Here is a 20,676-nt window from a genome sequence, read left to right as displayed (position 1 = left end):
CTCCAGAGAGCATACAAGTTTTCAAGAGACTCGTGCCCCCAAGTAGAATCGACCTCTCCCAGATTACTCACTGAAGCTAATATCTTCGGATATCTAAACACTTTTCTAGATAAGGAAAGTATCGTAGCGGACCATTGACGCGATCGATACCTCATGTCTCGGAGACTATACACATAGGCATGAGCTAAACCCGGAGTTATCTACGGACTTTTCTGTGGTATTTCATCACTAAAGGAAACAATTTCCGAAGTACGTCCCAAACTTTGTGGTTAGCCCTCGGTATGCTTAATATTAGGTGCTGACTCCGGAGTCTCATCGGCTGACTATAAGCCGCTCGATGAGATACAGCTTATCCGGATCAAGAGGGCCCGAGAAGATAGATATGCTCTGCATTTAAAAGTGAGGCCTTCACATAAGCCTGTGGGTTTTTATATGTTACTTTAAAAGCTTGAACTGAATAATATGGATATTCGTTAACTTCTCTATCCTCCCATGGAATTGGTATTCTTGGGGATATGGTTTATATTGAGGCATCTACTAGCTTAAAGGTTGTGAGATTTTTATATATAACTGAATAAAATATTGCCATCTGACGGAAATACGCAATTTGTATTTTAATTGTCTCTCGATCTGTAGGCTATTGTTACCGATTTCCGTACGAAGCTTCTCCCGGGCCATCATGCTTCCAGCGTCATTTCTGAGTAATACCCTCAAGCATTTTATAAGACCCCGTGAATGATAGTAAACATGATAGTGACGACATGTAACACCTCGTTACACGCTGGAAGCTGGGTTAGCTTCAAGTCAACCACCTTACATCACCACATAGCACCCCCAACCCAATGAACACGACCGCGATCTTTTCACATGGCTAAACCTTGGCACAAAAGTATGTCAAGACACCATGGATTAAGCAGGGGGTAAGAATGAAAGCTTGCTACCTGGCGTTCAGACATTCCCCTTGGACAGCACCGATGAATGGCCAAACGTGGTACAAGCCACATTCGAGTGGCGGTCTTGCCATCACTATGGAATGTTTTGCCCCGAAATATTCAGGCTCGCCCGGGGTTCCGTGGTAAATCATAAAAATAACACGTAGGGGTCCATATTCCAATAATATCTTTTGGTACGTAGTTGAGGCTCATAGTTCCCGAGTAGCTTGATCTGACATCAGAGCGATTTTCGAGAAGATTGGAAATATAGCTTTGAGTCCATAAGTACCTAGGTACTCAGGTAAGCATTTGCAATGTGTCGAGAGAATTCCATTGGTGGTTTATTGATAATTCCGAAACTTATCTCCGATTTCTCGAATATGAGCGTTGGTGCTTAACAAGCCTTTAAGGGGTAAGAGTAAGCTACTCGATTATTTTATTTTGATGTGGGCATGCTCGAGTATATCGGTCTTTTCTTCCCATAGATCGAAGCATGCTTAACTAATCACAGAAGGATTGCTTTCCTTCAAAATGCATGCTTACCTGGGTAAGGGGTATTAACGCAATGAAGCCGTCGAACGCCCGAACCTGGCTAGAAGTTAGGAAAGTTGGCGTTACATAGAAGGATCTAGCTTCGAGAAATGTTCAAGTCATGACTCCGTTGACGGCATCCTTTAGTGAAAACCAACACCGACTCATGCAACTGTGTTGGAATATACGAATGTATTTTACTCGCACATTAGTGCGCGCGGAAAGGGGACTTGAATGCACATTGCTGACTCCATTTGTCGGCGAACTCCCTAGGCACCAGATAGGTACAAATGTAACAGCTATATTACTTGTGTACCTAAGTATTAAGCCACCATCGTCATCATCACTAGGTGACCGGGAATGAAAAATCGACCCGTTTCCGACGGATGTCGGAATGCGATCAGGGCACGTGTCCAACAAGGTGCGAGTCCATCGTTCTTCGTTTCTTGATTATCGCATACCGGACTCGTTATCCGCTCATTTAGTAAGTACCTAGAGAAGCCAAGATAGTCTATCTCAAGAGAAATCATCGACTAGTAAGCTCTTAACTAGATACTATGGCATAGCCACAAACTTGTAAGTTATAGCTTAGTGTAGCTTCATTGATCTTCTTTCAACATTTGTATAGCAACGTGACGAATAAATGCACTTCCTGATTCATGAGAGCGTAATACGAAGATGGCCAACACGGAGGACTGACCTAGACCGATCAATGCTTTGTGCAAAAGTCGGAGGCGGAAGCATTTAGAAGCAGAGACGGGTTGTGCATGTCGGAGAATCCTTGAGGCGTAAGCACTATGACCGAGTGTCGAAGTTGTGAAGATCCCATTGGATATCACAAATCAAGTTGCTGCAGAAAACTCCGGCGATTTTTCCCAAATGAGAACGCCTTGTTTTAGATAGTTCCCGTGTCGACATCTTATCTTTTCATACCAACCCTCAATCTAGGGATAGATTGATATTGATTAAAGTTTAAGATAATTCCAAAAAGGGGGGCCTCCTTTTCTTTTCTTTTCTTGCTTATTTTTTTTTTTTTTTTTCTTTCTAGGGGTCGTGTTCGTTGCGATTTTCTCGAAGACAAGCCAAGAAAATAGCCATGTGGGCAAATGTAGACGGATGTGGACAAGATCCAGTAATCAACGAAGACTGATTCGACATGGAGTTTTGTTGACCGATATACTAAACCTATTATGGCTAGATAAGTCCCCCGGGGATGGTACGGATCGTTATCTGGGGTAATTTGGTTCGGTAGTGTATATTAAATGCTCCGTTTCTCAACGGATGAGACGACTAGGGGGGGTTAATTTGTCGGTGAGGGAACCCAGTCCCCCTAAGTACACTAATTACCACCTACAGTAGCCCTGAAGTTACTCTCTGCCCACTATCTGCTGTCGTTCATGCCCCGCAGTCGATCTGTCAATGCCATGTCCGTCATTTCTTCCTTCTGTTTGTTATCTTTACCTACCTGTTAACTCTCATACTCATCTATACCCAGGTATTCTGATGCTAAACTTGTAGCACCATTGTCTTTGTTGAGTTGCCTACGAATTGTAACGGAGTCGACTAGGACTAGGTATTTCCATTATCTTGGCCGTTTTAAACACTATTACAATAGTTGTCGGCTATGGATCTTGGCAAACAACTACCCGCCGATCTAATATTAGATACCTGGGTACTTATTATAGTGTATGGATACCTGTAGGTAGCGAGAATGTATAGTGTAAATTGGATGGCGTCGAGTATGTACAACACATACAGATAACCTACATCTTTACATTCGTACGTATATACATACATACATCAGATCAATACATTATATGGACATTCAATAGAAACTAACCTCCAAAGAGAATAGATACAAGATCGTCTGATCATCACCTTCTTAACTTCCTAAACCTATATGGGACTACGCAAGCATTGTAGGATGAAAGGTGAAGCAGCATCTGCCGCTCTTGGCCCTCTAGATCCGACTTGCTCGCTTTACTTGCAGGTATGAATTCCGTCTTGGTGTAGTTGCAGCCAACGAATCAGACCCCAGGTAAAGAAGAAGATCAACCTAGTTCTTGCATGCATATACTATGTTACTATGTGTTGTACCTTGTAATGCTTGTGGTCTAGGTAGCTAACTCACTTACACACGCACGACGAACATCCAGGTCCCCTTGTCAGGATCAGCTCACCTCACCTCACCCCGGACCTCCGATCCCTTCTCAACAATACCCATTCAGTTCATTCAAAGCCAACATACAAAGTTCCCTATCTCCCTCTTCCGATCGTCTCATAATCCCCTCATTCCTCCCTTTACTCTCGTCTCTACTTGTATCAAGTCATTGAACCTTACAATATTCTATCCTTTTACCTTACCTCTAAATCTAATCCTTGCTCGAACAAACCAACGCACTGACATGGCCGGCCCTCGTCTTACAGCTCCAGCTACCAAGCTCGCCCGCTCTATTAGCACCACAGCTTCCGCCTCTGTGCCCAAGTCGGCTACGATACTGACCAGCTCTAAGAGCTCGGCTCCTCTATCCAGGAAATATGCTGATCTCCTTAAGGAGCGGAATATAGATCCCGACGTAAGTTTTTCTTGCGCCAATTGCTTTTCGCATAGCTCTTAAGCTATTTTGATGCCTACAATAGCTAACAACTCTTGCTTAGCACCCGCGTCACCTCTACACTCGTTCTTCAAACCGCCCGCATCCCCCTCCCCGTACGATGCGCCTAATGCAGACATTTACTTCGAGCGCCCCTCGCTCCGCCCAGGTTGACACAACCACCTTGGACAACATTGTATTCCCAGGTTCTGCCGCCTTCGAGGGCGCCTCTAGCGATCCATTCGCGCACCTTCGTGTGCCGCTTCTACCGGATAACTTTACCGCCCAACACACCCCCGAGGTGGTTGACGGCCCTGTCGCGCCGGCCCAGATCAGCATTGTTGCTGCTAACCCTGAACTCGTCTCCCCGGCTGCTCTCACCGAGGTTGAAGGCATGGGCATCGACGGTGTCGAGCTCAAGTTCGCCCACGAGGGGGCGGCCGAGTCAGAGCATGAGCAGGGAATGCTTACGGATCTATGGAAGGGTCTCGTCGACGACGTATTAAGTAGTACGAATAAAACCCGCGTTGCTCTCTAACACCAGCTTGTCGACAAATAACGGTTATAACACGAAAAAGAAAATATCTGTAAAGGGACGGTGTGAATAGCGTATTGTGTGATTCGAGCTCTGTCGGGAATTTGGCGTTGCGCGGGCGGTTCTGGAAGTGCTTCGGACCGGTTTGAAATCATTTGATTTTTTTTTAATTGTCTTTACGAGAACAGAAAAGGCTGCATCCAGAAAATGGAGTCGAAACGTATCTAGGATGCGCGAATTGAACTGAGACACGACGATATCAAGTCGTGAAACAACACCCACTACAATATTTCCATGCTCCTATGTGCTTGTTGTTGCGTCTAATTGATCCAAGGCACTTGTCTATCACTCAACACCAACCAACTTCTTGCTGATCTCCCACAACTTCTCTTCTTTCTCACGATCATACGCCCATTCCCCGTACCCATATTCAATTACGTCACCATCTGGTGGTACAGGGCCTGCCACTGATGCACCTTCAAGGTATAGGGCTCCTCTACCCTCTAGATCCTTTGACACAGCCGCGTAAATACTTGTAGCACAAGCTTGTTGTATATTGACGAAATACTTCATTTTCCGTTCATCGCTTTTGGTCTCTTCCATCTCTTCTTGGCAGAACTTCTGCAAATTGGGGCTTACAAAGCTGCCTGGGTTCAAACTATACCCATGTAGACCTTGGGCACCATAAAGCCTCTCAATTTGGTTTGTCACTTTCTCGAAGTTAGCAATTTGCTAATGAAACGAGGCCAAAGGGGGAAGAGAACTTCATGTGAAGGATTGTGCTTACTATAAATCATAGCTGTCTTGGATTGGCCGTCTACATGGAGGAGCGTTAGCTATCTGTGGTCATCAATGCCATTGGTACCAAACCAACAGCTGAAGCAGAAGGAATGGCCACTTACATGCAGCCCATCCGTTATATTCGCCCTCAAAATTCAAGTTGTCGAATCGTACAGGGCAATAGCGATGACCCGAGGACGAAACGTTGACGACGCGTGAGTGGGATTCAGGTGTCGAGCTAGAGAGCAGGAGATCTTTGAGAAGATAGAAAAGGAGGAAGTGCGACAAATGGTTCGTCCCGAACTGTAACTCAAAGCCGTCCTTAGTACGACCTTCGGGTGTCTTCATAACACTGGCATTGTTGATTAGGACGTTGAGTTTGCCGTCACTCCGCTGTCTAAACTCGGCAGCACAAGCCTGAACGCTCGAGAGGTCCGTCTGGTCCATGAACAACAGATTCACGGCTCCATTCTCGAGAAGTGAAGAGCCAAGGACTTCCCGCGCTTGGTCAAGTTTTCGGGCTGTAGCGAAGATAGTAGCCCCCGTTGATACCATAGCGCGAACGGTTTCGGGACCTATGCCAGAAGATACACCAGTGATTAAGACAACTTTGTCGCTCATGGTTCTAACGAGACCTTCATCTTCAATTACTTCCAAGGCTGTTGGGCGAGAGTCGCCAGGGCCGTTGACGACTTCCCACTTATTACGTTCGGCATAGCGACCGGTAAGTTGGAAAGGGACTCGAGATAGCATTGCCATGATTGAAGCTTGAAAGTTTTCTCACTCAAGTAAGTCTTTCCCTTGCACTTGTTCTTCAGGAGATGTTTGATACTCATTTTCATTAAGAAGGAAACATTACGAAGCAAGAAGAGTTGTTACTTGTACTGGATGTTATTATATACAATAGTGCAGGGCTTTTCTTTACTTTCTACTTTTTAAAGGGTAGTGGCTCCATTCCACTTAGTTCCGCCTACGACGGCTCCTAACTTGCTAATAGACTACATGTCCGATCAACTCGATCCTTTTACCTCTATCCAGCATCAACACCGAATTTCCTGCTCACCGCATCTGTAAAAGTTTGACCAGACTTCCGGAACCCATTTCTTAACTCCAAGCCTGCAGGTGGCGCATAGGTCCTCCACCAGCATCGAGCCAATAGAATATCGTGGTAACATATGCATATTAAATCCGAAGGGGCAGGCCGGGGACCGCTAACCGACTTGGTTTTCTGACGTTCCCAAAATGCACGCCAGGATATCGATCGCAGGCGACTTAACGGTCTGTGTGACGTCTCACTGATGACACTGACCAATCTAGTACTTAGGCGATTAATAATAATATCATAGTTGGCTTCTCTTATTCTATCACTATTAGCATCTCGGGAAGGTTAAGACTATTTCCTCGGCAAATAATTTATGATTATCTCCCTTATCTAGGTATTCCCCATACCAACTTTCACATTTCCTCGGAGAAAAGCTCAATAGCACATTAGTCTCATATATAGCTTATTCATGGACAGTTTAATAAGCTTATTATTAGGCCGATCCATAAGGTTGTCGTTTTACATCGTTGAAGCACTCGGGTAGTATAGGGATAGATGCTGATAAATTACATAGGCAGGTTTATCCTTTCCTACCTAGGTATACCACGATATGAACTCACATGATATTGAGAGACCAACATAAGCCAAACACGAATGACGGAAGAAGAATAGGCTACACGACAGAACTTCCACCACCTCTCTTATGCGAGATTGTGTTCGCACTTATATCCGGACTCCATCCGCGCCCAACCCTCAGAGTCTGTTATTCCAAGACGTCGTATGAGAAAGAGTCAGCGAGCTTGTTTGCATCCGTCGAATCGTATGGGAGCTGTTGACGAGAGGGCGGGAATATAATAACATCCTATTGGATATTGTGTTGTCAGACTGGACTACTCACTCTTGGCTTATCCAATCAACAGTATAATGCAGACCCGAAGTAACCTCATAGTCTCTAGACTCACACAATTATATTATACCTCATGTCACGACAGCTGCATAAGATGCCTACCTAGGTATGGGGGGAGCTATAATCTATAAGGGTCAATTTGGCTCTATAAAAGCCATATGTATCCGACAATAGCACGAAAGGAAACGGCAGGCCGAGTCCAATTCATAATACTATACTATAATTCACAACTGGACTTAATCTGCGGATAAAAATGGCGTCGCAACTGGCAGGATTTATATCTATCTCCTTCCTATCCCCCCTCATAATAGGCCTGCTACTTCTGCGTCTTGCATACTCCCGTATCTTAGCGTGGTATCGACTCCGTCACGTCGACGGCCCATGGCTTGCCCGTTTTTCATACCTGTACATGCTCTTGGTGACGCTTAATGGCCAACAATCCGCCAGCTACCGCGCACTCCACCAAAAATACGGACCCATCGTACGTATTGGCCCCAACGATATCATAATCGATGACCCCGAGATCGTGCGGCGGATGAACACGGCCCGATCTAAGTATGGGCGTTCGTCGTGGTATGATGCAATGCGCATGGACCCATACCTTCCATCGCTATTCGCTATACAAGATACGGCTGCGCACGACAAGCTCAAGGCGCAGTTGTCATTCGGGTATGGGGGTAAAGAGAACCCAACAGTCGAAGACGGCATCGACGAGCAGCTTGCGAGCCTCGTAGCGTTGATCCGACGTAAGTACCTGTCGACGGACCATGAGATAAAGCCACTCGATTTCGCCCTCCGGATCCAATTCTTCACGTTAGACGCTATCACAAAGATTGCATACGGGAGGGCATTCGGATACCTGAACACCGATTCGGATGTATACGGCTATGTCGCAACCGCCGAAGCAGAGGTGCCCGTTCTTGTAGTGTGTGGCGACGTCCCTTGGTTATCGCGATTGCTCCACAATAAGACTGTCCTCCGTCTTATTGGACCTAAAACTACGGACAAAAAGGGAATGGGTAAAATGATGGCGGTTGCCCAGGAAGTCGCCGGCGAGCGGTATGGACCTAATGCCAAAGACAAGCAAGACATGCTGGTAAGTAACTTGCCCTATCATCCGAGGTTGTGGACCGTGCTGAACTTAGAGAAAAGGGGTCGTTTGTGAGACATGGCATCATGCAGCGCCAATGTGAAGCCGAGATTCTATTCCAGATTATAGCCGGGAGTGACACAACAGCCACCGCCATCCGTGGGACTTTGTATAACCTTTTGACCTCACCATTCGCTTATTTTAGACTGCGGGAAGAGATCGATGCGGCTGCAGCGGAAGGTCGGATTTCATCACCGGTCAAGAATGATGAAGCAAAGGAGTTGAAGTATCTACAAGTAGGTGTAGATACAGTTTGAATACGCGTATTTGGCCTCTAATGCTGACGATGACGCGCACAGGCTGTGATGTACGAAGGTCTTCGAGTTAATATCCCCTTTTCGGGGCTCTCTATGAAGCAAGTGCCCCCTGAAGGAGACACAAGTGAGTATTCTTATTCCAATAAACCCCACTGGGGCAGTTTAGACTGAAATTAAATGCCATAGTCCATGAAAAATTCATCCCAGGGGGAACTCGCGTCGCCCATTGTTTTCTATCCACGCAACGCTCAACAACCATATACGGCCCTGATGCCGATCTATTTCGACCGGAGCGCTGGCTGGATATCGATCCCGAGAAACATCGTGAAATGACGCAAACAGCAGAGCTTGCCTTTGGCTATGGCCGATGGGGCTGTAGCGGCAAGAATGTAGCGTTTATAGAACTGAACAAAATTTATGTCGAAGTGAGTGAGCTCCATTCATAACCTTCTAAGTCTTCCTTGGTCTTTCGCTAGAGGGCGTGGTTAGTACTAGAATGTATATGCTGATGTGGTTTACTCCCTTAAGCTGTTGCGGAACTTCGATTTCCAGTTGATCGACCCTAGGAATCCTATGCAAAGCACCAATAGGAATATGTTCTTTCAGAAGGGTATGTGGGTGAAAGTCACCGAAAGAGTTTAGCCAATACTGCAAATGACGAGAGGAACCCGGTACGATGTGGGCAATATGAAGTCAACGACCTCGACTGTTATGGATTTCAGATTGAATAGTAGTACGGCAATGTTCGAGAGGGGAATAGCCATTGAAGTGTTAATCTCAATGTAAGGGCGACAACCATGGATGAATAGAGACAAAAATACCATTTTCTCGGGCTTGGTAGCGATGTCGGGGGAAGTTCGACAGCTTCTATGTAGTAACCCAATCTAATCTTCACTTTTATCCACTATCGATTTTATATCCTCCTTAGGGAAATAAATAATCCTGACAACTCTAGATGTAGTAAGGTACATCCTCAAGTATTGTAAGGTCGAACCAGGCGAATTGTAAATCTGTCAACGATATTCAACTTGGCTTCAGTGGAATAGTATTTGATTTACTATTTGCAATTGTGACCCAGTGTGTCTATACCTACAAAGAAGGGTATCGTGTGTCTGGACCAACCCAAAGCTATCCTAGCCCGGAAGGCTGGATAATTTTTTTTGACCATCTGGCTATCTTCGCTCTCGATAATAGGAACCGGCTCTTCTAGTATCACAAATTTATACGACGCAAAAGAAATTGCATCTCCAACACATACAACTATTGGCTCCTGTTGTCTGAACTTCGCTCATGGTTCGCGTATATGTGTTTCGCCTATGTTTTTCTTTTGCCGACCTTCGGCCTGCGCGTGATGCAAATTTTTCATCACGAATTCGTATGTCATCATCGTCACCGTCGCCGCTGGGACGGCTCGCATCATATTAACCCCCATACCTGCGTAGAAGGCCCTCCAGCCTTCCTCCCGTAGAATGGTACGAAATGTCATAACCACACCCCGATATTTAGGTTGAGGTCTGGTACTCCGTGCGTTGTTTGGTACATGGCTTTGACTTCCTGGTGTAGACTCAGAGACTCCCAACCCTTGTAGATATTCGCTTCCGGGCGTTGGACGCCTCTGTGTTTGTAATCTTGTGCGAATCACCTCATGGGGATATGTTGCTGAGCTAGCCATGATCTTCGACATTATCGAAGCAGAGAGTACACCGAGCCAATGACTCTGCTTATCGTCACCAGTCATCTCACCCATGGCCTGGCCTGTGAATTTTTTCCTTAAAAACTCGTACGCTGGGAATTGAACAGCAACGTGCGTTAAACCCAGAAGGGCCGGAGTAAGCCCAGAATAAAATGATAATACACCCTCCGAAGAGTACATTTTACGTGCTGCATCAAGGGTAGAGCGGTAATGCCAAGGTGAATCGATGGTTGGCCTCGATGTTGGGGTATTCCCAGACCGTGGAAATGAGGACAGTTGTCTGTTGTAACCCGTCGCAGACTGTGACATAAGCCGAGTTTTGATCACCCATATTGGATTCGTCACTATTGTACTGCTAGCCCCAGCTATGATTGAAGACCAAAAGTTGATGATAAATTGGTTCTTCTGAACTGTAATATGGATGCAATAATTAGCTATCCGTTGTAGTGGGCCGGTATCGTGTGGAATAACTTACGTTTCTTCTCTGCTATGAATACCTTGCTCTTATTGTAAACAGTGAACCAAACAGCCCAGGTGGGTAAATAACCAAGAATGATGGGTCCTAAGCCTCTATACATGCCGCGCAATCCTTCTTCTTTCCATATCACTTTCGCCGTACCGATCAGACCTGAATAGACCTTGTGGTGTCCGACATATCTTCCTTTGTTTACTGGTACAAATCCTCCCTGAGCTTGTAGCTTTGTCTTGATAACGTCAAGCGGACATGTCACTATACCGGAAGTAAAACCGCCGACGGCACCCGATAGAGCGTTGAATTGCGAGTCGGACGCATTCACGGCCCATTTCTGCAGCGGAGAAAGGGCTCGGGGATCGTGCAGCTCCATGTTTGCTACCGCGGAGACCAAAGAGCTTTGATTATCTTGGCGACGAGGAGAGTTCGCGGGCGAATGGGTGGGAGTAGCTGTGGGGGAGGAATGATGGGAGAATACCCCATATTCTGCGGGATTGTGTGATGACCGTCCTGTCGGATGGCTCTGTGCTTCGTCGTGAGACATTCCCTCGTCGGTCCAAGGAGTCCAAGAGGGACGGGACAGAACGGGGACCGAATTGCGGTTTCGGGGCCTCTGGAACAATTCAGAGGCCCCGGGGAGTAAATGGGGGTTTAAGCTGGGCGGCGCGGGTTGGGAGAGACGCAATGGATCTAGGTGTAGGTATGAAGCAAAAGGTCGAATCGTCGCTAGTTCGGCTTAGAAGAGTCGTGATGGTGTGCGGTGTGCGGGGAATGCACCCTCGCAAATCCACCGTCCCGTCGACCCAGCAGCTACCGTTTGTCACATGCCATTGGCATCAGTGAAAGCCCCCGTCGAGCGAATGGGATGGAGCTTCGACAAGGCGAAAGTGAAGTTGTTGGCGCACAGAAGAAAATGTAGAGATGCGAAAGAGGGAAGGGTGGTTGTTGGAAGTTGGTTGAGTCGAGAGGCGTGGAGGCGTGGAGGAAGTCCGAAGCAGAATAGAATATCGATCGGACTTTGGCTAACAGAAGCGAGGCGAGGCCAAGCGGGTCGCTCTAATCGTCAAACGTGATTGGGATTAGATATGGATCAATCGAAAGAAGTCCAGTCTACCTTTGACTACTTTCTACTTGCTACTTGGTACAGTAGTCGACATGCACCAATTTAGCGTGCAAAGAGACGGGCAAGTGAATTGAAATGTTACCTTAGATACCTTGGATACTCTTGGATAATGTATGTAAAATAAATAATAAAGCCTTTCTGAACAAGAAGAAATAAAAATAAAAGGGACTAAGATATAACAAGAATATTGCGGCAATTAGAACTTTACTGGTAACTCGAGTTTAAAAAAAAATGCTTTGTCAGGTAAGTTTCAAAGTGTTACGGAGATACACGATACACTTGGATATAGGCAAGTAAAAAAAAATGATTGTAGGGCAGGTGCAGGCGTTCATTGTCTCGTCAGCAAGGAATTGAAGCTCCGACTTCTTAGCTCTGACGTATTTTACTTGACTTCCCTAATAACTTGAACTGACGATGTACGATGTACACTATACTTAGGTACTTGGGTACTTCTCGTTGGTACTTTCTCTCTTATCTGGGCAATCCCCCGTCGAAGAAGGCACGGGGGAACGCCTCCAAAAATTATTAGGTCATTTATATGGGCCACAACTTAGTCCTGTGATTGTGTTGCCTGGTTGCCTTTGAGAAGGAAATCCATTGGAACTTAACCAACACACAGGATATACAGATATAAAAAGTAGGTTATTGTGGTACTTACAATAACTAGTCGTTCTGTTCCGAGTATGACAATGACATCAATTTCTTGGATGGATGCACAGCATCAGATGATGATGGTTCTGAGATTTGGGACATCCTGATGGAATTGATGGAATATCAGCCCCAATTTTGGAGACCCGGACTTTCGGTCGAACTGAAGTGGACCCGTTTGTTGTGGCATGCATTAGATCACGTGATGTCTTCGAACCCGAAGAGCGATTTTGGAACTTCAAATCTGAAATCGAGAAGCTAACGCCCTAGTCAGAATATACAATCATTACGACCCCCCAATAGCTCTCTCAATTCCGCCAAAAACGATTAAATTGTCGCCATGGCCTCCTATCCTTCTCTGGCCCCTTTCATCTCAAAGCGACCGTGGCTACTGAAATTCTTTAAGCCCGTCGCCAGTTGGTACAGTAATGCCGCCGGCTACCGTCAACTCGGTCTTCGGTACGCCCTTCTTTTCAATTGGAATTCAATGCGACGACAATCGAACATAAGCCACTAACATATCTTGACAGAGCCGATGACCTGATTGTCGAAGAAAACGAAAATGTCATCAAGGCATTGAAGCGCCTACCGTCGAAAGAGGCCTACGACCGCGTTTACCGACTTCGACGTGCGTTCCAATGCAGCACCACCCACAAGCTGCTACCCAAATCCGAATGGACCAAACCCGAGGAGGTGAGTTAATATAAAATTACCAGGGGAGTTAAGAATATGGAAGAAATAGAGTACTTGCGAAGAGTATATACTGATAGCACTGGGTGAAATAGGACATCCCTTATCTACAGCCATTGATCAACCAAATTCACGCCGAGGAGAAGGAGAAGCAAGCCTTGGATTCATTGACTGTTATACGAAGTCACTAAATTAACCTAGCGACGAATACTGGGCGAGCCGAATGGCAGACTTGTACAAATAAGACTTGCATTAAGGAAAGAGGAATAGAATTGGCTGAAAGGGCACTCCCAATGATTCCAAAGTGTACATACCTAGACCACTTTTCCTCCCATTGAGCTATAAAACTACCGTCTGAACACATGTGAATCGTCTTGATCTTATGTTTTTTCTTTCTTTCTGGAAGATAGTCCTAGTTAGTTGTAGCGCCAATGATATAAATACGAAACTACGAAATAGATCTATACGATCATTGTATACCTAGGTACTTATAATTCGAGACAAACAGGTGGAGGATATGCAACAGATTGTATATATTAGTTTTCACTCTGATATCCGCCTTGGCCCTTTCGATCCCCTACGGACGCTTTCAAACCACACAGCCTTCTGCGGCTGAGGCGAAACCTCTGTACAAGTTATAATCGCCAAGTGAGATAACACAATGGCATTTGACCAACAAAACTCCGTGTAACACGCCTGACACACACATGTGCGCGTGCCTTTGCCTGCCTCCAAATCCATATGGGGCAATAAGAATTGCCAAATTCTATTACAGCAGAAGCTCACAGACGCCCCGGTCATAACATACCATCGTGCCCTTTCCTAAGCACGACAAAATGTAGAAGTCCAACTAGCTCGACCGACTAACCAACCCAACCAACCAATGTGTATGTAAGGCGCGAGGGGAGAATATCGAAGGGGGGAGTAGGTGACGGAACAATAGAGTCAGGGATGAGATCCTAAAGTGTGAGGTGTGCGAGCATGCGTGCTTGATGAGTAGCCGGACTTCCTCTCCCCCTTTGAACGCTATGCCAGAGAAAAGATAAAAGGAAAACAAGATCAATGGCATGAGAATCGAATATCCCATCCTTTCTAAACGCCTCTTTGCCCAACGTATCTGACGACTCTGGTATTTTGATGCAGTTGCTGTGTATGTGTGTCATGAGTTCCTCGTACAAGTATTACGTTCCCTGTCCCATCTGGACGTCGATTGCCTCAACGGCGGGCCAATTTGGTACGATGAAGGAATGTTGTTATAGACAAGGAAAATATGCAAAGGTTTCCAAACGAAGATTGATGGTAGCTTATGCGTTTCCTGGCTTTTCTTCTGTGTCGATGTGCCAGACGACGTAATTCGGTAGTCCGATGACTTCGTAACCAGCCCTCTTGGCCATCTTCGCAAACCCTTCCGTCTCGGCTTGGTTTTCGAATGCATAGCACGGGAAATTGATGCCTAGATGCACATATTAGCATATGTCTTTAGATACTACATTTGGCGTGGTAATATGACGTACCCGATCGATGAACATCGGCTTTTACTAGAATGTTGACACCTCCAATACCATCAAGCTCAATTTCCTCATCTGGGTCGTTTCTCCAGTCGCCCATGCGTGCCATGTACGTCCTGCCTGTGTCGTACTGTTTATAGCCTGAGACACCAATATGTTAGTAACTCGAGTTATTGCTGTGGGAGAGAAGTATATACCTTCTGCTAACACTATGTTCTTATCTAGCTTCGACGCGAGTTTTAGAGCTTTTTCGGATTCGACCCAGGAATTGTAATCGACTGTGCACCAGATCATTAGCCAGGTAACATACAAGTTACATCCTTGAGGCGAACTTACATCGTCCCTCGATATCGTATTTGTTTTCGCCCTGGCCTTCATAACGGTGAAACCAAATATCTAAGATATATCAGTAAATATTCCCTTCTATTCGCAACGGGTGAACCATACTGGGCACAAGAATGTCTCGATCATGCGCAATGAAATCTTCGAGAATCTTCTTAGGGCTATCCACGATGTCGACATCACGCCAATACACCCAAGAGTGCTCCGGTTTTAGAGCAGCGGATAGTAGGTAATTTCTAGCGCGGCCCATAGCCTTTCGTCGTGGGCCTTGAGCCTCAAAACTATGCCGATCTTCGACAGACTGGCTAAGATGACTTCCAAAATCCTTCTCGACAATAAAAACGTTGTTGAACGGGATATTATCCGGGCGCTTTTGAATGCGATCTAGCTCCATTCCCAGCACACCCATAGTATCATCGGTAGAGTCTCCAACAAGGAAAGCAAGATCAATGAGACGATGAGGATAAGTCAGCTCGGCGATGAGTTCGAAGTATTTTGAAAGGTACGGCGCAGCATCCTTCAAGGGAGTGAGGAGGAGGACTCGCTCTTCATTGTCGATGGCTTGGCGCGTCGATTTGATCTGGTTGAGATTGACGTGGGTAATCGAGGATTCGTTGATAGTTATCGGAGCATGGTGATTAAATATGACAGGTGTTTGGAGGTGAGCATTCCACGCTTGCTGCTCATTAAGTGACATATCCATTGGGGGTTTTGACGGGCCCCAGCAGTAAAAGCTGTTAAGGCCAACCAAGGTCAGTAAGATCCGTTTTTAGGGATGATATTCATGTATGATAAAATCAGATAATACCTTTGCATTTCGCTCGCCGATGTCCTAATGCCGCGCCATAATAATAAAATTATGCCAGCGACGGCAATGGATAGAAGAACTCGCGTCCGTGTTAAGAACATCCATATAGCTCTGGTAGGGGGGAGTTGTGCCTTTGCAGACTTCCATGTAATGCCGCCTTTTGGAAGAAGCATGTTGAGCTCTTCGGGGCGGCTCTAAAAACCACCCTAAAATTGCGCGGTAACAAGCAAAAGAAGGGGACGGATTGAAGCTTAAACGCGAATAACAGGCAGGCTCTCGCTCGATTTCAGGCCGGCCTCCTTCGGGGGTAACCGCGGTGAGTAGGATGACACGATAGGTAGGTAGGTAGATTAATTAGAAGGGCGGTTGGAGACAACCTTAGTGGAAAAATCTATCAGATTAGCGAGCGTAGTTTATCAGGCCAGTCGGAGGCGCTGATGAGGAATAATTTGGATTTGATCTATCGCAACTGCGTCTCGAAATATGCGAATAGGAGCAAATCGACACCAAGGATGAGGGTGGGTGAATTTGGCGCGAATGAACTCAAATTAGACGAACCGGTTGTGTTGAAAAAAGTCAAAGTCAAAATGGGGTGCGTTAACACGAAAGCTGGCCTGGCCACTGGTGGCTTGAAGATGGGATGCAACTTTGAACTAAAGGACCTAAAGGACCCCCCGAGGTCAGACTTGGGACTTGGAAACTGGACCCACGGGGCTTATAGTTTTAGTGGCGGAGTACAGCGCAGAATGTATCCGACCTTGGGGTTCAATGTACCTAATTTGACGAATCTACAGTATTTACAGAGGGGAATACGGTAAGCACTAACAGGAGGGCCAACGTTTTCGCACTAAAATTTGGAAGCATACCAGAAAGTATGTACTTAGATACTTAAAGCACTGACGCGACAGGGCCAGGCTTCTATTCATTTTGGCACGATAAGATCGTGCTCGGAGTTAGTAGCCCTAGTGTCTCATGATTACACGTTGCATGTGTCCGTTAATTAATAAAGTATTCGATTTTGCCAGTCTACTTAACCCAGATACATGATGTACTTTCAAATGAAATCATATCGCTTCTTCACTCCTATGTATTATTATAAGCATGTTCAGCCTAGACTCTTGCGCCTGTTACCTACGTGTATCTCAAGGAAATTTATTTTTTAACCTTAACTTTTCAAATACCAGCCAAATAAGAAAAGGGGTTAATCCCTATTCATCTCGTCTTCAAGGTTACATACATCTATCACTATAATGCATTCTTAGTTAATTAACCATTTTCAGTATGGCATATTTATTTTGTGTTCAAAATCCAACAAAATGGACAATTGGCGAACATGGAAAATGGCAAGTCGCATAAGGAAACCCATATACGCCTCAGTGCTAGGACTCAGACTCCACCTGTAGCTTTCATTCCAACGGTCCAACGGTTTATGCCAATTGTTCCAGCCCATTAAATATGGTTGCGGAGCCGACATCATTTTTAGCCTCAAACTTTTGGGATCGAGTGTCTTCAAAACCCAATTACTAAAATACTCGAATACTTAGGTACCGAGGCCGTAGACAACGAAAGCCCTATCAATTGCTGCTGACCATCAATCGTAATACCTAGGTACCAAAAATACGTCAGCTTTAGCGAACTAGGTACCGAAATTTAGGCAGCCTTGGCAACCAGAGTAATACTTCAGGCAATCTGATCCATCATAGCCTACCTAGGTACTCTTCCTTCCCACCAAAATAAGAGGAGTTACATACCTAAGTAATGTTAATAAGTATAAAATAAGCTTAACAGGCAACCATGCCTAAAAAGGTCAATATCGACACATAAAATCCATATATGCTTATCAAACTTCAAGACCACATGAGTCAGAAACGGAGATATTAGCTCTAAATCCCGCCTCAGCCTTAAATGTCAAAGCAAAGGCGCGTCGAGCTACCCCAGAATTTATACAACTTTCATTGCTTCATACACAACAAAACAATGATAATATACTACCTAGGTATTCGATTCATTATATTTATTTGATATTCTTACTATGATATGTATCTATTTTGAGACGGAATAAAATCATTTAAGTTAGTTGCGATCAATGACCCTCAATTATAGGTAATTATAGTTGATCAACGCCTTCCTCACATGTGGACTTCGATAAATCAACTCATCTATTGTATATCCTCTGATCGCGTATACCCTCTAATTTCTAGAAATCTTCCGAAACCAGTACCCCATCTCGGTAAATTGAATGAGAAAGCAAGTCGCACAACCACATACTACGCAGCACAGAGGTGTAAACTTTCGTTTGGCAACCAATCCCTAGGACCTTTATACACCCTTCCACAAAGACGCCAATCTCATAACCCTAGGCGCGCTCCATCACAGGCCTGCTACGTAAGAAATATGGCGACACGCAGATCTACGCGATTGAGCGCAGCGTCAACGACTTCCAAGTCCACAATAGCACCCCCTCCACCTACCCCAGTACCAAGAGGACGAAAGAGGAAAGCTGGGTCGGACGAGTCACAGCAGGAGGGACCGAATGGGGCTCAGGAAGGGCACAAGGAGATCAAAGAGGCGCCGGCGGCAGCACCTACAACTCCCAAGAAGCGCCGTACCCGGAAGCCTGTTGATCCTCCGCCCTCAACACCTACACCTAGCAACGCGCAGCTCATTGGCGAACCTGCCAGGACTCTTGAGACCCCCAAACCGAAGCCAGCGGCAGTTAGGCGGCTAGCGGACCCGAACGCTACCAACGCAACACTTCTCTCACCAGAGACATCACGAGTTATAACTAGAGCTGTTTCACCATCTAAAGCGGATGCCAGTAAGGTAACGACAACTAATCTTCTCGAAGAAGCATGTAATCATCTCATTGGTGTCGATGAGCGAATGAGGCCGCTAATCGAAAAGCATCATTGTCGAATTTTTTCCGCAGAGGGATTGAGCGAAAAGATTGACCCCTTCGAATCACTCTGTAGTGGTATCATCTCCCAGCAGGTTTCGGGAGCAGCTGCCAAGGCAATCAAGCAACGGTTTATTGCTCTGTTCGACGACGGTGGTAAATTCCCTCACCCGTCCCAGGTAGCTGGGTGCAGCATCGAGCAGCTCCGGACAGCAGGGCTCTCTCAACGAAAGGCCGAGTATGTGCAAGGTCTCGCGGAGAAGTTTACTAGTGGCGAATTAAGCGCACAAATCCTAGCAGACGCTTCCTATGATGTTGTTCTGGGGAAGTTGATTGCAGTGAGGGGATTAGGTCGTTGGTCTGTCGAGATGTTCGCATGCTTCGGTCTAAAGAGAATAGACGTTTTCTCTCTTGGAGACCTAGGTGTGCAGAGAGGAATGGCTGCATTCGTGGGACGAGATATTGCAAAATTGAAGAATAAGGGCGGCAAATGGAAGTACATGTCAGAAAGTGAGATGAAAGAAATCTCCGACAAATTCGCTCCATATAGGAGTCTCTTCATGTGGTACATGTGGAGGGTCGAGGAGACCGATATAAGTACACTGGAATAGATTCAGCGTTGCGGCTTAACTCTGAAACTATACAAACCATCACAAGCTACATCGTATTGATAGACTAAGAACTGATCCGGGTTCTCGCGTTATTCACTGTGTGCTCGTCTTGGATTAAAGATTGTTCTCGGCTCAACAACTCGGTAGAAGACATTCAGCTCATTCATTGCATACTCTAAACCCACCTACCTAGGAAGGTACAGACAGACACCAATGGAGTCCGACGATGTAACTGGTTGCTTTCATTGACGATAAGTACACACTAACTACAGGATTGCAATAAAGCGGGTTTAAAGTAGTTGAAGTTACCTGTACGAGCTTAGAAGTTCAGTGTCCCTAAACACGCAGCAGCCTTGAACATTAGGCAAGAAAGGTGGTATCTCCAATGCAAAGTTAATAAGTTCTCGTGTTCTTTACAATTGCTGTATATAGCTGGTTGGTCCGAGGTTCTCTGCTCTTGGAGCATGTCTTGACAATGTGGAATTAATGAGGTATGAACGATGGTTGCCCAGCCTACAGCATATTTAACCCGGATTGTGATATTCGACTTTATAGTTTTTGTATGAGCAGAGGGCGAAATTTGACGAATAAAACGGAGTCGGGAAGTGCCGAGTTGGCTACTGTGAAATGGAAACCAAAGCGCTGGGAAGTGCTTTATTGATACTATTGGTGAGTGTTGGATTGTTGCGCCGAATTTCGAGAATTGTATATGTGATAGGATACCTACCTAGGTATGTTCGCAAGGTATTCATTGGATGGAATAATTGGCGAAGATATCCTGTTCTACCTACGTGCTTAGCTGGTTTTTCATAGGATGGTTTCACCGCTAGAAACCCGACAGGAGGGTTCCGATACATATAGACTATAACATAGCCCATTGCGTTCTGAAACTTGAAGATATTGCGGAATTGATTACAGGCCAAGCAGATCGACCGGGTGGGCACATTGGGCACGTTGTTGAATCTCGACATACCCGCGCTAAATGAAATTGCCGTTGTAGATCACAGAGATCGGGTTTGGGATGCTAGTCAATGACGCATTTCAGACTGGGGATTTGAGGCCGCTAGTCGACAATTTTGTCGCAGGTCGTGAAATCCGGATGACGAGCGACAAAGGCGCGTGCAGGAGCAAATAGAAATGAGCTCCGAATTGACGAT

At 45.7% G+C, this 20,676-nt stretch overlaps 7 protein-coding genes across 7 annotated transcripts; 4 read left to right on the top strand and 3 right to left on the bottom strand.

Annotated features, from left to right (window-relative positions):
* Positions 1-3,533: 3,533 nt before the first annotated feature.
* On the top strand, positions 3,534-4,860 carry F4822DRAFT_214773 (uncharacterized protein). Its single transcript, XM_051453915.1, has 2 exons — positions 3,534-4,039; positions 4,122-4,860. Exons 1-2 carry the CDS (start codon positions 3,869-3,871, stop codon positions 4,593-4,595), a joined length of 645 nt encoding a protein of 214 aa, XP_051315591.1. The 5' UTR covers positions 3,534-3,868; the 3' UTR covers positions 4,596-4,860.
* A 77-nt stretch (positions 4,861-4,937) lies between these two features.
* F4822DRAFT_428156 (short-chain dehydrogenase) lies at positions 4,938-6,131 on the bottom strand (the record flags this gene model as incomplete). The annotated part of the gene is made up of 3 exons (XM_051460859.1): positions 4,938-5,302; positions 5,380-5,409; positions 5,495-6,131. 3 exons carry the CDS (start codon positions 6,129-6,131, stop codon positions 4,938-4,940), a joined length of 1,032 nt encoding a protein of 343 aa, XP_051315590.1.
* A 1,281-nt stretch (positions 6,132-7,412) lies between these two features.
* F4822DRAFT_214704 (cytochrome P450) lies at positions 7,413-9,693 on the top strand. The gene is made up of 5 exons (XM_051453913.1): positions 7,413-8,417; positions 8,474-8,707; positions 8,771-8,852; positions 8,915-9,153; positions 9,257-9,693. The coding sequence occupies exons 1-5, from the start codon at positions 7,575-7,577 to the stop codon at positions 9,368-9,370; spliced, it is 1,512 nt and encodes a 503-aa protein (XP_051315589.1). The 5' UTR covers positions 7,413-7,574; the 3' UTR covers positions 9,371-9,693.
* Positions 9,694-9,784: 91 nt separating this feature from the next.
* On the bottom strand, positions 9,785-11,577 carry F4822DRAFT_214678 (mitochondrial carrier). The gene is made up of 2 exons (XM_051453912.1): positions 10,897-11,577; positions 9,785-10,831 (listed from the first exon to the last, which is right to left on the bottom strand). The coding sequence occupies exons 1-2, from the start codon at positions 11,435-11,437 to the stop codon at positions 10,017-10,019; spliced, it is 1,356 nt and encodes a 451-aa protein (XP_051315588.1). The 5' UTR covers positions 11,438-11,577; the 3' UTR covers positions 9,785-10,016.
* A 951-nt stretch (positions 11,578-12,528) lies between these two features.
* Positions 12,529-13,824, top strand: F4822DRAFT_214709 (14 kDa subunit of cytochrome bd ubiquinol oxidase). The gene is made up of 3 exons (XM_051453914.1): positions 12,529-13,123; positions 13,195-13,357; positions 13,450-13,824. The coding sequence occupies exons 1-3, from the start codon at positions 13,005-13,007 to the stop codon at positions 13,543-13,545; spliced, it is 378 nt and encodes a 125-aa protein (XP_051315587.1). The 5' UTR covers positions 12,529-13,004; the 3' UTR covers positions 13,546-13,824.
* A 582-nt stretch (positions 13,825-14,406) lies between these two features.
* On the bottom strand, positions 14,407-16,317 carry F4822DRAFT_214672 (glycosyltransferase family 62 protein). Its single transcript, XM_051453911.1, has 6 exons — positions 16,013-16,317; positions 15,310-15,938; positions 15,199-15,258; positions 15,060-15,140; positions 14,869-15,003; positions 14,407-14,807 (listed from the first exon to the last, which is right to left on the bottom strand). Exons 1-6 carry the CDS (start codon positions 16,183-16,185, stop codon positions 14,659-14,661), a joined length of 1,227 nt encoding a protein of 408 aa, XP_051315586.1. The 5' UTR covers positions 16,186-16,317; the 3' UTR covers positions 14,407-14,658.
* Positions 16,318-17,690: 1,373 nt separating this feature from the next.
* Positions 17,691-19,828, top strand: F4822DRAFT_214491 (DNA glycosylase). The gene is made up of 2 exons (XM_051453908.1): positions 17,691-17,724; positions 17,793-19,828. The coding sequence occupies exon 2, from the start codon at positions 18,146-18,148 to the stop codon at positions 19,517-19,519; it is 1,374 nt and encodes a 457-aa protein (XP_051315585.1). The 5' UTR covers positions 17,691-17,724; positions 17,793-18,145; the 3' UTR covers positions 19,520-19,828.
* The last annotated feature ends 848 nt before the right edge of the window (positions 19,829-20,676 follow it).

This window comes from Hypoxylon trugodes (genome assembly GCF_022578975.1).
Source record: "Hypoxylon trugodes strain CBS 135444 unplaced genomic scaffold F4822scaffold_4, whole genome shotgun sequence".
Taxonomy (NCBI): Eukaryota; Fungi; Ascomycota; class Sordariomycetes; order Xylariales; family Hypoxylaceae; genus Hypoxylon; species Hypoxylon trugodes.
The sequence above is the reverse complement of the archived record's forward strand: the minus strand, read 5'-3'. Positions and strand labels throughout refer to the sequence as shown.